Here is a 17,960-nt window from a genome sequence, read left to right as displayed (position 1 = left end):
GTCTCCTTTGCTTTGCTATTCCTTTGTCTTCAGTTAAATGATTGTCTTCTTCTTCATGCCAGAAAACCATACAAAGGCGATAATATACCATATCAACACTTTCTTTGAAGGAGCATTATTTACCATTTTTCAAGTTAATTTTTGGATAGAAAAGGGAGGTTGCCTACATCTGTGGTTACACTAGTGGACATTTAATTCCTCCTTTAGTCATACTGTATGTGTAGTTTGTTAATGGGTATATCCATGTCTGACTGAAACCATTGGAGTTTGGAACCCAGGGTTTACTGCATTCCAATATAGTTGTATACAATTACTGGAGTGGACTGTTGATGTTTTTTGGGTTAGATATACTCTGGTCTGATAATGGCTCACAGTCTAAGTCCAAACTGCTCCAGAGCTTTTCCCAGCGATGGGGTTTTCTCCACAAGACTTCATCAAACAAATTCTTGTGTGACATGGGTAGAATTATCATGTAAACTAAAGTTCTAATAAGAAAAGTACCTCCACACAATGGTAGATAATCAGGTAAACAGTGTTTAAAAGCAAATCCAACACCATTGCACCAAATGCGAAGGACATATTTGCTCTGAAGGACTAAACTTGGAACCTGCACTACACACATCCCAGAGAGCTCCTGTTGGTAGAGAACAAAATTCTTCATTGATTTCTGTTAGTACAAGGCAACTTATGGCTATAGCTTGTTTGTTTCAGACCCTGAAAATTTCATGGTAAAGCCATATGGAAACTGTACTGAGCCACCTTAAATCCTCATGACACTTTTTGCTGAGGCAATGCCCCTCAACATTCTAGCTCTGTAGTAAACAATACCAAACCCTCCAGCATAATCTACTGTAGCAAGATCATGATACCAGGGGCGTAGCCAGAATTTTTTTGAAGGGAGTTTGGATTCAAAGTGGAATGTCTTAAGGGGAAGGCCTGGGTCCTTCCCATAGACCATGTTTGAACAAATATGATTCATATGCAAAATGTGCCCTTAGGCAGTAACATTAAAAGGTGCTGTTTGTGCATCTAACTAGCTAAAACTTACACACTGCTGTTTATGCAGCTTATAGAAACTATAAACCTATTGTAAAACTAACTAATTTTCACTTCCAGACAGCATACTGACAGCCAACTTCAATTTCATAGAACACAGAAGCCCTCCACACTCGAGTTCCTTAGTTGGCAATACTTCTTTCCAACTATACATTATTCTCGGCCAGTCCTCCTGTTGATGGTCAATAATTTCAGACTTGGCTTGTACTCCAGTATGTTCGAGACATCACGTGCCCACAACATGTAACAAATAAACAAACCATTCATCAGATAAATATACATCAACAATTCACAGTTTGTGCTAACCTGACACATGTATAAATGACCACTCAAGTTTAGCAGCTGCTTCCTTGTAATATGTCTTGACCAACCATTGAACAGTCCTTCGCCATTTCACTCATGCCGTTTCAACCATGAATCACATGTGCAATTAATCAGGTGATGCAATAGATATGCTCTGCAATGGTTCAGCATTAGTGTGATGTGACCCTCAAGAGTAGCACAGAGGAGTGCCAGTGGGCAAGTAGCTACCAAAGAGCTCCAGGGCTGTAAGATTTGGTGTGATTTATAATTTTAAAAATTCTGCTTCTGAAAGGGGGGTTCGTCCAAACCATCTGAACCCCCCTGCCTACACCCTTGGATACTCTAATGCAGCAACCACAGCAACAGTGTATTTTATCTAACAAAAATGTTAATATAATAAATTAATTATTGATTTAAAATGAAGTAGGGTTATAGCAATAAAAAGTAGTGAAACAAGAGACAATGGTAAGTATGAGGGAAAATTCCTACCTGGCATTGTAGCAATTGGGGAATTTTCCTACTTTGGAATTTAAAAGATGGTGAAAAACATGCCAATTTAGGAATTTTCCACATTGCTACAATGCCAAGTAGGGATTTTCCCTCATAATTACTGTTATCTCTTGTTTCACTACTTTTAATTGCTGGAACCCTACATAGCTACTTCATTTCTAAATTAACAAAGTTTTATTGCACTAGTAATAATACAATCCAACACTGTGTATAGGCATAAACCTCCAAGACACAAGTAATTTGCATACACCAGCTGTATGTATCTATGTATGCTTCAAACACAAATTACCGTTGACTTAATTTAACATTGTTGTTATTTTGGGCACATAATTTATCCTAGTTACTGTATAAAATGTGCCATATAATATCTGTGTGCTACTGTCTATAGAGTTAATTAAATGAGTTTAGTTAAGTGTTTATTACCAATGTTATCATTTGCTCACTCACAGCATGGTAAGAGAGTGAATAGTTTAGCAGAGTATGACATTGTGTAGAATAGTTCTAGAGTTTAAAAAATCCACCTTCACTTGTTTTCAAGTTCTCAACTGAAGGTGCATCTTTGGAAATAAAATTTTTATACTCAATTATTGAAAAAATTGTTTCCTTCCAGCTAGTCATATACAGTAAAACCTATAATTATGAACATCTTGCGATCTGTTAAAAGTGTCTTAATGATCAAGATGTCCTAATTTTCCAGGTTAGTTCTCATGTTAAAGAATGTTTTGGGCCATTACCTAGTGTCTAGATTACGCACGTGTCCTCATTTTCAAGTGTTTATTATCAGGCAAAGAATTAAAACTACATAGCTAGTGCATAAACAGATATAGACAGAGGAAAGGGAAACCAAGAGAGAAATAATTATGCAGATAGAGGCATGTAGCAACTCCAGCTCATTATAAAGACACATGCTAGTGTGCCGTGCCCAGCATGCCACACTGTGGGTATATTGACCGAAAAAAGGAACCTACATTTTGCATGCATGCATACTTGCATGCACATTCATTAATTCCTGCTATCCAAATCAATAGGGCTCCTTGGACTACGTTCAAACAGAGATTTCCCAGTTGAAGGTTTTGATTAATGAGCAGAACAAACAACAAGATATTCTTCTTCAATTTGTAAAAAAGACCAATTCTAAACTTGATTTGGTAACCAAAAGACTTGATTTGGTAACCGAAAAGCAAGAAGAACTATTTGAAGAATTTAAAAGCTGTAAGGTAAGTATACAATAGTGTAGGTGAGAGTAATGCATTTGTTGTTATTGTATGTTGATAATGTAGCAATCTGGATCAGGAAGTGACAGTGATTCTGACAGCAGTGATGAGGAAATTAAAGAATGAAAGCTACTTTGGATATTTATTTGTAGGCTTAAAATAGCAGAACTTAAACTTTAGGAGTTGTGTTTAAAATATTGTAGAAATTTCCAGTTAGTTGCTTCGTTTTAAAATTAGCAGTTTGGTGTGTTATATAGTGCTTCTCCAGCATATTGACTGTGATGGGTCATCCAGTAAGGAATTTAGGGTAGTCTCTCAGATTTTGATGAAACCTGGCGTGTTTGTAGTACCTGTGGATGCTCATCACCTATTCACTGAATTTTTTTGGCCCCATATATTTAAGACCACAAATATTTAGAATATTTCATCATGAACCACAGTTGTGGTTCATAGTAGAGATCGCCTATGTTTTCAAAAATCCTAATAGAATACTCAACTAAACACCACCTTAGAAACCTTTTCCAACCTCAAAAGAAGTCTTAAAAGTTAATTTGGAAGAAGTTTAGGTCCACTAGCAAAGATGAAGTCAAAAGGACTTGATAAAAGTACTTGTTTAAAGAACTGAAATCTGCCATATGTCTTACCAGACCATATAATGAATGGTTATAGGATAACAAGGAAAGTCTTCAGTTGCTATTTAATTAGTCCCTAAAACTGTGTGCTTTTTAGTGTTTAGTTCCTCATACACATTAAAGATCTAGGAGAACCCTTGTGTACATGTTGCCATTCTCCAAGCCAGGTTCAGGTTTGCTTCTTGGTTATTAGGAAACACCCAACAACCTAGCCACTATCCCTGTATGCAATAGGTGCTAACATAATAAAAAAAAGCATATTAGGCTGGAGTGCTATATATTGAGATTTAATTATTAATATTTTGAAATTAGAATTATGTTCCTTAGTAAAGCAGTCAGTAGGATTATTTATACACAGAACTCATATTTCAAGGACAATACTCACTAGATCGACAATTTCTAACAAACCATCAATAGGTATTCAACTGCTCGTACCTAATCTATATAATATAAATTTTGAAAATTATGTATAGTAATAAATAGGAACAGTTGTGTAACAGCCAAAATTATAGTTAAGTATAGTAATATTCATACTGTATGTGACCAAATTTGGAAAATTAATACATGGGAATAGAAATAGCTGGAAAAGTGAAGAAGCAAGAGTCCAACAATTACAAGCCAGCATGTTCAACACACAGAAATTTCTATTTGGATTCAATGAATATGGTAGAAACTAATGATAAAAAAACAGTTGTCACGCATGAAATAATCAGAATTTTAATGTTTAAGGTGATGCTGTTTAGCACTAGGTTGGCTGAAGCATCAAGTTTTACAACAAACGCATCACAAGGTTCAAGGTGTAGTAGGCCATTAGTACTTTGTGGACCTGAATACCAAGCTTTCCTGCCTGCATCACTGAATAGATAATATGTAACGGCTTGAAGTGTTACACTGCTCAGCTATAAAACACAAACTGATGAGGTGTCAAAGAATGGTCTACTAATAGCCATTGACCATGCTGCATATTATTGTAAATAATATCTCACTAAAACCTGTAAGAATATTTTATGTAAATGCAGGGAGTTGAAGTTTTGAGACTACTGTAACAGAAGTGCAGTAACATTCTAAATACCATCCTAGACTAAGGGCAGCGTGCATATATCTTATTCCGTACAAATCCTTAACAGTGGCGGATCTAGAGGGGTTTCTGGGGTTTCTACAGAAACCCCCTTTTAAAGTTTTGCTTAGTGGCATTTTCAATACATAAACATTGTTGTATTAAGAATTTGTCATAGCAAACAACTAGCTATGTACCAGTAGCATGCACACAGGTGCACTTAACTGACACCATGTATAGCTATTAAACCCTCAGCAACACTTCACTTTTCATCTCCCACTGCATTAAAAACGATCGAGATACTCTAATAGTGTAGTCAAGTAACTACTCTAATAGAACAATCAAAGCTACAGCTCGTAGTCACCATGTTTGCCCTATAGTTAGCTATATAGTATTTAGTAACTATTTACAGTTTAAAGCATTGAATTTGTAATTGCTAACTAAAAATAGCCTAAAATCTGATCTCAGAACTTCTAAAATCTCAAAAATGTTCCTGAGAATTGTCATCAGATGCCTTATTTAGCTACACAAATTTTCAGAAACCCCCTTTTAAAAATCCTAGATTCGCCACTGCTTAAAGAAGCTGTACAGCTGAATCTGTACCTCTTTACTCTATATGTTCAGTCTACTGTAGTATTATATTTATATTGCAACACTATAATAATTATAATGTGTGTTTCTGTTGTGCAAGGTGTTGCTCAACTTAGCAAACAGCGTAGTAAAATTGAAAGCTTTGACTTATAATTATAACAAAAAAATAAATGCAATACTGCTGCAGGATTATTACATGTATGTGCTTGAAGAAATTTCAACTGAATCATACACGACATACAGCACATTAATGTTTTTAATATTTGTATAGTGCATGACTAGACGTCATCATTCATCATCTCCATAATTGGTTCACGAAAATGGATCATGGTGTCATGAATGTCAATTGTATCATTAGAATCTCTCCTTCTGCTACACGTAGATAAAATACATAACTGAATATCAATAGTAGAATAAAATTTGCCTACTTTTTCAAAAGTTTCATTTTGTGCCATCTTGCAATGGCATTGAAAGGTATTAGGCAATTATTTGGTTTTATAATACAAGTTACAAAATGCCAATATTCCATACTGGCACTGAGATATGACCTGTTATGCAATAAGGTGTAGTTTGTGCCCAAATTCGTTATTTTCACAGGCCAGGTCACATATGCCTTCTACATACAATTATGAATATCAAGTGCTATATCCCACTAGGGACCTGTGAGAAGGCTTGGCCTGTAAAATACAGGGAGTGAGAAACATGTATCTAAAACTGTGAAGAGTGCTTAAAAATATCTCAGACCCAGTGGTGACTTGATCCCCCGTAATATGCAATCTAAGCATGTGCCAAGGGAGCCACAACAGCCAGGACCCGAGATCTTTTCTGCATTCAACCACTACTTTAACTTTGACTTCTCGAATCTATATACTGTATGATTGTCACCATCTGTGACTGGATCTGCAAATACCTGGAATTTTTATTGCACAAGCATACGTATTTGTGACTGAATTTTTGAAAATTGCTGATCCATGCACACAACATTGAACTAGGCTTTTCACAATGAATATATATATATATATGGCTACCACTACAGCCATGACATTGAACTGCCTTTTACAAATTGTCAAGTGGATTTCTAAATATGTGTGCCAGATACTGGGAACACTCTGGCATCTTAAAATGTCATTCTTTACAATAGGCATGTAATATATTTAATTATAATTAGTACTAACATTTTAAAACAATATTTTGCAATGAAGAAATTCAAATGATATGTGACAAAGTAAAATAAGTCAAATTTACTGCTAAGAGCATGTAAAATAAAGTACCAGGGACCCTCATACCAATGCTGAGGATTGTATCCATTATGCAACTGCTACATTTGTTCTCCTTCAATTTTCACTCTATAAGTAAACTAATACTGAAAATTCTGGTTTAATTATTAGTTGTACCAATAAAATCTAGGAAAATGAGTGTTGCACTATGCTAACAAAAACAATTCATTTATTACAAGTAACTGTTGTGTTATCTACAGTTAATTCAATTGTGGCATTCTTTGCATTAACTAAAGAAGCCATTAAACAGGATGTGCACTTCAAATTTTAAGGTATGCTGGTATATAACCTAAGTTTAAGCTACATGTATTGTGACCTCAGATGGTCACAATATTACAGAGTTTGCAATTATTTACTTGCAGTTGTACATGTGCACCCTTATTTGCGACTGAATTTTGGAATACCCTTATGGTTACACCTGAAACAATTAGAATTTTTGAAACTAGCATTAATAGCAGAAAATACTTTTCAAGTATTTCTAAAAAATTTTTGTAATTCAAGGTATCTGGTTTATTTTACACTTAAATAGGTATTGATTTAACTTACTGTATTAATAATAAATGCTGTGTTTCTAAACTAAATATTTAACATGTCGAATGCACCCATAAGCGTAATTTTCCAAAATTCAGTCACTTTATAGCTACATGCATGCAAGCACATTATAAGCGTTGCAATTAATTTTAATTACATACTTACATGTCAACTATGGTAGCATTCTTCCTCATACTGTCATCTATAACAAGACCAATATCAATCATGGGGGATAATTCATTGTTGTCATGGGTAGTAACAGGTTTGGGTTTGCAGTATGAGATAATCTTCCTGATGTTTTCTTTATATATAATCAGTTCCATTGCCACAAAGATTATTAAGGGTAGTGTTATTAATAGAATTATAGCCATGAGTAGCACTCCTGTACTATAACTGTCGATGAATGATGCAACTGAAACAAAAATCATTATTTGTAAAACCATTCCATCAAGAATATTAAGAATCCTACGTTTGTATGGTTTGATGAGTAGCTGTGTCAAGGCTATGAGTGTACTAGTGACAAGTAGTAATACCTGGGTAGTGTTATTGTTGGTTGAATTGTTGATGATTATTATAATGATCACCAGTCGACAAATCATGTAATAGGCTGCAAATGAACGATATTTATCTTTGTAACATCCTTGAAACTGATCGAGCAATGGCTTTATCCTATAAAAGTTGATCTTGTCATTAAGGAATGGTTCAAGTAGAAGTAGTAGTGATAGACCAATCACAATCACTAGTGTACATAATATTGCTATGATTCCATAAGGAAGATGGCGACCATGAAAATACTCTATGTCAGGTGACAGGAAAGTGTAAACCTTATCTAAATTATGAAATGTCAGTGATCTCAATAGCAGTAATGAAGTTGTGGCTACAGAAGTGTATGATAGCAGTAGAAGATAACAAACCATGCGGATTATTCCCCGACTTACAAATGCTGAGAATCTATATGACTTTTTTGCTGACAGGCAGAGTATTCCTATAATGATGGTGACAGCTAATGGATGTACATAATGAATAACTTGTTGGTCAATCCCACTCATATTCTTCACAAAGCAAATTTGTCCTAGAAATTGTGGAGTCATTTTAGCTGCACTAGACATAATGCTAACAACAGTAAACAGTTCTTGTGATACATACAAATTTTGATCAAGTAAAATATCCAACATACTGTAATAGTACGTAATAACATAGAAATAACCAATCTCAACATGATAGTATGTCACCACAAACACTACTACAACCAAGACTATCCAATAGATTATTGACAAAATGATCACCAGTGCTGCCTGCCCAGGTGTACACTTGTCAACACTTACACATTTTGCAGAATCAAATGAGAGAGTATAGCCTTCTTCACAACTACCACAAGCAGTACCAGATCTGTGTGAAATACATTGATTAAATCTCACTGGTGATAGCTGGTAAAATCCATTAGTTGTTTCACAACAAGTAAAATTGCAATAATTGTTAGGACAAACTGCTACAGTAGTTTTACCATCAACAATACCAAACCAGTAACCTCTTTTGATAGTTGATGTACTACCAGAACAGGACACAGTTTTACTGTCACCATAGCATACACACTTCTGAGTAGTATTATCATAGTGGAAACCAGGGTGACATGGTGATAGTTCTGCTATTAGCCCAACAGCAATTTCTACCTCTCTATTTGTGTATGATGTGATGGTCATTGAGAAATTAGTTTTATCAGTGATTTTTTTGCCAACTACACTGATGCCTTCAAATAAGTTACAAGCTATTGGTACAAATCTTGTGCTATCAAGTTTGTGATGTGGACTTTCACCTGTTATCCCAAAGTTCACACCACTAGCAGGTTGGTTGTAAAAGCTTAAAACACAAGCATTAATTTTAATGTTTTGACCAAGCATTATATTAGATATAAAGTAACTCTGAAATGTACTTGATGCATTGTTGTCATTGATGCAGGTAGATGGGTTATATAAAGCTAAATGACGAGGAGGATAATTGTGCGTCACTTTTAATCCCTCTATACTGCTATTCAAACATGTTTCATCACATGACGCTTGTATGTGTAAGTAAACATCATCACCTACAAGACCAGTATTGTTACTGAAATCGACACCATTGGTGATTGATAAAATTTTACTCCGGTTTGTTTGCTTTAGTTCACCATGAATGGCTCCACCAAAGCGAGTAGCATTGTTCTGGTAAAATATAACATCAGATTTGTTTTCAAATGTTATAGTAAAGTTGTTATTCAGATAAATTGCTCCACCATTTCTAGTTGCTGAGTTATAAGTAAAGCTTGTGAATGATTTCATAGCAAATGTTATATTTGATTGTTGGTTGTTGATGGCTCCACCTTTAATGGCTTTATTATTTTTAAATTGAACATTTGTGCCATCTGCAAATAACAAATATGAGTTTTTAGTAATAAACATGGCACCTCCATTTGATGCTTTATTGCTATCAAAAGTCGTCATCGAGTTTGAATTAAACCTAATATTGCAATTGTTTTCACAGATAATACTTCCACCTGTTTTCTGGACTTTGTTAGTGTTAAATGTCACTGTTGTATTGCCAGTAAATGATGCGTCAGAATTATCATAAGATAAAATTGCACCTCCATGTACAGCATTGTTGTCATCAAAAGTCACATTTGAGTTTCCATGAAATATTAAGCTACAGTTATCATTAGAAGCAACAGCGCCTCCTCTTTCATCTGCTTTGTTGCTTTCATATGTTACTATTGTGTTGTTATCAAATTTGATTCTGCTACTGTCATAAGTACTAATCGCTCCTCCATTTTCATTAGCATGATTATTTTTTAATATAATTTTTGTATTTCCATCAAAGAATACATTAGAGTGCTTTTCAGATCTCACAGCTCCTCCTTTTGTTGCACTGTTGTTACTGAATGTAACAGTTGAGCTTCCATAAAATGATATATCACAATTTATACTAACCAATATGGCCCCTCCAAGATGTAAAGCTCTGTTGGCTGTAAATATTACTTTTGAATTTCCATCAAATGATATAGCTGAATAATGAATAGAGAGCATGGCCCCTCCATTTTGAGCACTGTTGTTAAAAAATGTCACATTTGAGTTTCCATCAAAGAACACATTACTGTAAGTTTGAGAATACATAGCACTTCCTTGTTTAGCTTTGTTGTCAATAAATCTGATAACTGAATATTCTGTAAAACTAAGATTGGAATAGGTATACAAACAAAAGGCTCCTCCATATTCTCTAGCATAATTGCTTACAAATGTTACTGTTGTATTTCCACCAAATGGTGTGCTAGAATTACGACCAGATAACATAGCTCCTCCATTGTTAGCGCTGTTGCCCATAAATATTACATTTGCATTTCCATGAAATTTAATTTCAGAATTATCATAATAATAGTTTATAGCTCCTCCATCTATTGCATTGTTGTCATTAAATGTCACATGTGTGTTGCCCTGAAACATTACATCAGAGTAACCTTGCAAGAGTACTGCTCCTCCACCTATGTTTGCTTTGTTGCTAATGAACATCACTGTCGAAATTCCAGTAAACAGAACATTACAATGTTGATTACAGTTAACTGCTCCTCCAAATTCACTGGCAGAATTGTTACTAAAGTTCACTGTAGTGTTTCCATCAATTAATACAACAGAATGACTTACAGCATACACAGCTCCTCCATACTTGGCTGTATTGTCAGTAAATGTCACTGTTGATCTTCCATCAAACAACAGTAAGGAAGAGTTAAGAGAACAGATAGCTCCACCACAGTTAGCTATATTGTTAAAAAATTCCCACTTTTGAGTTTTCTTCAAATGAGGTATTACAGTTTTTACAGTATATAGCCCCCCCTCGGAGACCAGCCTTATTACCTTCAAATGCAAGTACTGAGTGTTTACCAAATTGTATAACAGACCTGTTAAATGAGTAGAGTGCACCACCAAGAGATTTTGCACTATTATTTGTAAAATTAATGAATGCTCTTTTCTCACAGTACATTTTAGATTGGTAAAGCAAAATAGCTCCACCATTCGTGGTTGCTGAATTATTGCGAAAGCTGATATTGCAATTGTCCTCAAAAATAACTTGTGAGCTGTTACTAAATATTGCTCCCCCATCAATTGCTACATTGTGTTCAAACAATACGTCACCTTTAAGATGAAGTGTATTGTGTGAAATATAAACTGGTACTGCTTGGTTGTGACTTAACACAGAATTCTGAATGCTTAAATAGTCATTTGTCTCATTTATAGAACTACCAAGGTAGACCAAACTACTAGAAGCTGTATTATAAGAGAAATTACACTTGTAAATGATTAATCTTAACTGATAATCTTCATTTCCCTTTGAATAGTATAACACAGCACCGTGACCTTCATAGTGATTGTTCTGAGTGAACTGACAATTGCTAATGAACACATTTCCTGACACTTTCGACAGTACAATAGCTTGTCTTTTAGAGTGATGGAAGGAACAATTTTGAATTGTTATGTTAAAAGAATTATACAACTCAATTCCAGGAAGAGTATTAGAACCACACTTCTCCCAACTGACACCTTCAATTTTCACATCATTGCAGGATACAAACTTCACTGATCCAATACCATTACAGTTCACAGTGGGATTTCCTTGTCCAATTATTATAATATTTTCAAAGCCTTCCAGCAACACATTTGAATAGAGCACAACATCACTAGTTATGCTGATTACAGAATTGTTAGTGACATTACTGAAAACATCATCAAAAACTGGAAAAAATTGTCAGTCATACAATAGGTTAGTTCAGTATATAAAATACCTGCTTTAGTAGTAACAACAGCAGCAGCATACTGAGCTTTTGTATCGCTAGTGACTCCTTCACTGCTCTCTACTAGCAGAGTTAACAGAATTACACTTAATATCATCTTGACTTCTCACACATGAAACATCACTAAAATGCTACCTGTATTTGTAGTCACAGAAACCATACTGAATGAAAAACCACAAGACATGGTTGCAATGGAATTTACGTGGTACTTACTAGATTTCATGGGTACAGTACTCATGAAACGTTAACTAAAAATTCAAGGGAAAACCATGTGAATTTTCATATTTATTTTATGGAAAATATTTATGGTAATTTCATATGCTGTATCTGGTAGTGAATAATGCATGATGCAATTGAAACCAACTTAATTCAACGGAAACTCAGACAATTCCTGTCAAATGTAGGGAAGCCATTGCACGGTGTTACTGCAAATTGACACCTTGCACTATCAGCAAAGATAAAAAGGACACAAAGGAGGACACAGGTAAGTCCATGAAGCATGCATTGTATGCGCTACGGTATGCCAAAATGCTGATTCAGAAGCAACGTCGAATTATGAAAATATCAAGCTTGTATCCTTAACGTTCTCAAGTTACGCTTGTCTGAATGCATTGTCAGTCAGTCAGTCAGTCAGTCAGTCAGTCAGTCAGTCAGTCAGTCAGTCAGTTTTAGAGTAAAAAGTTTGGCAAGAAAAGTCCAAACTTTCACGATCCCTAATATACAGCACTATTGTACTGTGTATAATTACTACCAGTCTCATCCTGCTATAACTTTTTGAAGCACTTTGCAACTTAAGAAGATATATTTGCAAACATAAATACTGCCCCTTAATACTTTAAATTCTTTTGTAAACTCTTGTCTCATGGACAAAGTGTATTCAACATGAATTGACTTGGTTTTGCTGTTACCGTACACAAAGAAATTGAAAATGTGTAACAAGGAGACACTACAGTTAGTATCTCTGTGAATAACTTGCATATATTGTGAATGACACGCTACAATGATTATATTGTTTTGACTTACAAATAATTAAAGTTTACTATCCATTGAAGGTTTCACCAATATTATACAGTTCTATGAACCATATATAATCCATGGCTTCTGTACAAATCAAGTTAATGTTTATAATACTTACTAGACTGTGATACACACAGAAACTATACCATAGGAAAAAAACTATTCATGAAATTATAGTTTGGGTGTAATCTCATACCATTACTAAATGTGACCGGATTTCACATAACAAGGCTTCCACACACACAAAATCAAACTTACGTTTTTACCAGAAATGGATTGCTGGCCTAATACACTATCACATTCCACACTGTACTTCCTTCAGGACTGGCAAGTCTGGTTTCTGTGGCAGCTTTCTTCCGACCCTGTCAAAGCCACGAGTGGGAGATTGGCGCCATTGAATGGCCATGGCTTTGTGATAATGGTGTGTAGTGAGCTGGGACTTCACAGAGAGCTCACCAATAGTGTTCTCGGTCAATTTGGAGTGATTTGAGGGCCATGGAGAGCCCAAACTTGGCCTCTGGATTCCAATCGTCTTCTTACTCCATTTTATACCCGTATATTAAGACCACCATCCACCCCCACCCTCTCACCCTATTACTATCCACCCCCACCCTCCCACCCTATTACTATCACCTGTGATATTATTACCCACTCGAGAAAAGCTGCCCAAAACAGGGCTAATTTTGGGTATCAGAAATGTATACACCCACTCAGTGATAGCTAGTAATTAGATGCATACTTGGTGCAAATTTTGTTTGCACAGCTGTAGGCACTGGGAAGTTATTACACAATGATAGGGTCCGCAACGCGAAAAATCGATATCCTCCAATCAACTACCTAACTATTGTCATGTGTTAGGCTAAGTGTAACTTGAATAACACCAGCGTGGCAGCCAAGTTTGTCACTTTCTTCTGGTAGAAAACGATACAAATGTCTTAAAATCACGTGATTTTTCGCTACAGCGGTTCGTAGGGTTCTTCGTATGCCACGATATTCACTCTCAACATTGTTCAAGTAGTCTATCATCAACTCAAAGTATTGGTGGTTTGATTTTATTGGTCAGTTTCTGGTGGCAGCACGATCTGTGCAGCTTTTTGACGACAGACAAAATGTTTCTTCCTCTGGAGCACAGGACAAGCAGAGCAGCAACTGCGCCGTGGGTCAGCAATGACCAGTACTAGGTAAAGTACCTGCATGCGGAGTATGGTTATAATTGAAGCTTGTTAGCCATCTGGCTGAGCCATCTATATGCTGAAATTCGGCCAAAATGACGCGATTTTTGCAAACAAATACCAGAATGGTTGATACATCAGTGAGACAGTCTCCAACAGCAAGGATACGAAGCTTATAAACACCTAACAATACGGCTATCTCGCCCAGTAAACGCATAGAGCAATCCTGTGCATGAAATAGGCACTCACGTGATTGAAATTCAAATTGCGGAAATACCCATGAAATCGCTTTCATTTCTGAATAGGAACCATGCAATGTGCTCCTTTTGTAAATATTTGTGTTAATTGTTCACTCAGACGTGGTCTGGGCCAGTGCAGGTGTGTTTTGTACTATGATGGTATCGTAGGAAAAGTCTTAAACTGCTGGGCTAGTCGAGATGCTGAACCTAACGTACACAAACTGATTGTCACTTGATTCCTAGTGATTTTAAGGTCATTGGAATAGATTATAGTTGTATTCTCGGAGATTTGAATATCAATCACGTGAGTGCCTATTTCATGCATTGGACTGCTCTATGCGTTTACTGGGCGAGATAGCCGTATTGTTAGGTGTTTATAAGCTTCGTATCCTTGCTGTTGGAGACTGTCTCACTGATGTATCAACCATTCTGGTATTTGTTCGCAAAAATCGCGTCATTTTGGCCGAATTTCAGCATATAGATGGCTCAGCCAGATGGCTAACAAGCTTCAATTATAACCATACTCCGCATGCAGGTACTTTACCTAGTGCTGGTCATTGCTGACCCACGGCGCAGTTGCTGCTCTGCTTGTCCTGCGCTCCAGAGGAAGAAACACTTTTTCTGTCGTCAAAAAGCTGCACAGATCGTGCTGCCACCAGAAAATGACCAATAAAATCAAACCACCAATACTTTGAGTTGATGATAGACTACTTGAACAATGTTGAGAGTGAATATCGTGGCATACGAAGAACCCTACGAACCGCTGTATTGAAAAATCACGTGATTTTAAGACATTTGTATCGTTTTCTACCAGAAGAAAGTAACAAACTTGGCTGTCACGCTGGTGTTATTCAAGTTACACTTAACCTAGCACATGACAATAGTTAGGTAGTTGATTGGAGGATGTCGATTTTTCGCATTGCGGACCCTAACAATGATTACTTAAAATCGCCATATCTCCTAACGAAGTTTTGTGCGTCGAAGCCGGGTTTTGTCAAATTCAGTCACAAATAAGCACAGACTCATTTCCACAAGGTACAATAAAGCTGAAGCTCAAATACAAACCAAATTAGGTCATTATACAAATACTGTTGTTGCTATAACATTTTGTTTCTGAATCCCCCTGGTAGGGTGCTTTTCTTTTCTTTTTTTCAGTGCTATAAACAACAATACACAATTTGATTTATAATTCTTAGCAAGTGACACAGGTATCTGATAACCATAACTACTGTAAGCATTTTCCAGAATGCTGCCATATTCTCTACATTCATCAGATAATAAGAAGATAGATGTATTTATGCATTTCTTGTGTACAACTAAAAAATATAACACAAAATTATAATATTGTGGGAAGACACAAATAAGTCCATAATGAATCAGCAGAACAGAAGACAGTATTAATCATCACAGAGTGCACTTGCAGATGAGAAATGGAATAAAACACATGCTGGTGTATTGGGTTAGGTGTTGGTTAATATCTTGTTTGTTATTTTGATCAGCCATAAAATGTATCAGTGGGGTCCAGTTTCCTTGAGGCCATTACATTAAATGTAAACCAATTGACCAATCAGAAACTCTTATGCTTCTAATATGTTAAAAAGGAAAAACATCTCCAATGTGCTTACTTTGAATACTTAATAAGGACTGATGCAAATATTATGGACAACTGAAGATAAAATGCAGCCATTGCATGTAATATAGTGAATTGATGCATTGCTTTGTCAGCAAAAGAAATGAGACACAAAGGAAGACAAAAGTAAGATCATGATTCATGACTATACATAATGTCACTGTATGCTTAAAGCATATGTGGCATGATATAGGACCAAAATTTTAACTACATTAATATTTTCTGGGTAAACAAGGCAAACATGGTTACATAAATCTATATGATTATGATTTGTGCACTAACTTTTGTACACTACCTTTGTTTACCCCTGTAGAAGAACGTTTTGTACAACTGGATAAACATGGTAAACAATAATATGGGTGAACATAAGTAAACTTGGTAAGCACATGAATACTCATAGGTAAACATGGGTATACACAAGTAAACACAGGTAAACATGGGTATACACATGGGTAAACACAGGTAAACATGGATGCACACAGGTAAACATGGGTAAACACAGGTAAACATGGGTAAACACAGGTAAACATGGGTATACACGGGTAAACATGGCTAAACACCATTAAACACAGGTAACCACGGGTAAAAACATGGGTAAACACAGGTAAACATGGGTATACACGGGTAAACATGGCTAAACACGGGTGCTGTTTTTACAGCAGTCTTCGCTTCGAGACCCAGGCGTCGATCCTTTCATAGCGCTTATCCATTTATAAGCGCACGTGCGAAGGACTAGACCAGCACTCCACAGCTTGCCAAAGACCATAATGGTGTTGTACACATGTTCTAAAGTCTAATACAGAGTTATATAGTTGTAGAGATTAGCTTGTATGCCCCATGCAACTTAGCTTAGCAGGCCAAATCCACAATCTTACGCCTTTTAGTATAAGGCGCAGGCGCTTATACCAAGTGTTGAGGATTTCAAGGACCTGGCCTACGAGATTAAGTTGGGACATGTTAGATTAATCTCTGTGACTCTGAATTAGATTTCTAGAGCACGTATACAACACTATAATGGTCTTTAGAGTGCTAGTCTATCCTTCGCACGTGCGCTTATAAATGGATAAGCGATATGAAAAGATCGACGCCTGGGTCTGGAGGCGAAGACTACTGTAAAAACAGCGTTAGGTATGAAAAATAACTTTTATATAAATGTAAAAGTCCTTTTTGAAAATGTCTGTGTCCGTGTCCGTGTCCGCGTCCGACCGTATCCGCCTTTTCCAACTACCCAATAACATGTATTAAGCCAGATTTCAATAAAATGTGACTGGGCCTGCAAAAACAGGGAATGTGGACACATAAAATTCATCTATTTCAAACTATTATTATAACACATAACATTCTATGCCACCATGAAATTTTCAGACCTTATTAACATTTAAATGGTTCTATGTTTATGATGGAAGTTACAGAATGTAGTTATTCTATTGCTGCACTGATATATGAACTGTTGTGTGACAGGATGTAGTTTGTGCCCACGTGCCCTATTTTCACAAGCCCAGTCTTTAATCACGTATTTTGATTGTTGCTCTAATGACAGCCAGCCAACAACACATGCCTTAATTACATGCCGATGTCTAGTCATGCACCACTTTGCCTAATACCACACACTAAACACATATAGCCTGACAACTTATTATTATTACTTGTATTTCACTTTCTTCTCTAATTTCGCCATGAAACACAACACAATTAATATTAAAACTTTGCTTAGCTATTTGCATTAACATTCATTAAAAATTTAAAATCTATTGGAAGTATTTAGTGTTGTACTGACAGCACTTTTGAGCTTGGTTATGCACTGCCAAGACACTAGGAAGGTATTGTGAAGCTGGGTTTTGTTCCATGATCACTAATATATAGTACTACCGGCATTACCTCAAGTGCTTCTTTCATATTTGTCCAGCATTTTACAATCTAA

General features: G+C 36.0%; 2 protein-coding genes across 2 annotated transcripts in view; one reads left to right on the top strand and one right to left on the bottom strand.

The window, feature by feature from the left end:
* The window catches only part of LOC136246024 (transient receptor potential cation channel subfamily A member 1-like), a 6,536-nt gene extending 3,267 nt beyond the window's left edge, over positions 1-3,269 (top strand). The window contains exons 4-5 of the mRNA XM_066037478.1: positions 2,898-3,086; positions 3,150-3,269. Of these exons, the coding sequence (XP_065893550.1) occupies positions 2,898-3,086; positions 3,150-3,209 (249 nt within the window). The 3' untranslated portion in view covers positions 3,210-3,269. The remainder of the gene's footprint in view (positions 1-2,897; positions 3,087-3,149) is intronic.
* A 4,358-nt stretch (positions 3,270-7,627) lies between these two features.
* Positions 7,628-11,595, bottom strand: LOC136248166 (probable outer membrane protein pmp20). The gene is made up of 4 exons (XM_066039980.1): positions 11,502-11,595; positions 11,047-11,457; positions 7,705-10,949; positions 7,628-7,636 (listed from the first exon to the last, which is right to left on the bottom strand). The coding sequence occupies exons 1-4, from the start codon at positions 11,593-11,595 to the stop codon at positions 7,628-7,630; spliced, it is 3,759 nt and encodes a 1,252-aa protein (XP_065896052.1).
* Between the last annotated feature and the right edge of the window lie 6,365 nt (positions 11,596-17,960).

Source organism: Dysidea avara, chromosome 2 (assembly GCF_963678975.1).
Source record: "Dysidea avara chromosome 2, odDysAvar1.4, whole genome shotgun sequence".
Lineage (NCBI taxonomy): Eukaryota > Metazoa > Porifera > Demospongiae > Dictyoceratida > Dysideidae > Dysidea > Dysidea avara.
The sequence above is the reverse complement of the archived record's forward strand: the minus strand, read 5'-3'. Positions and strand labels throughout refer to the sequence as shown.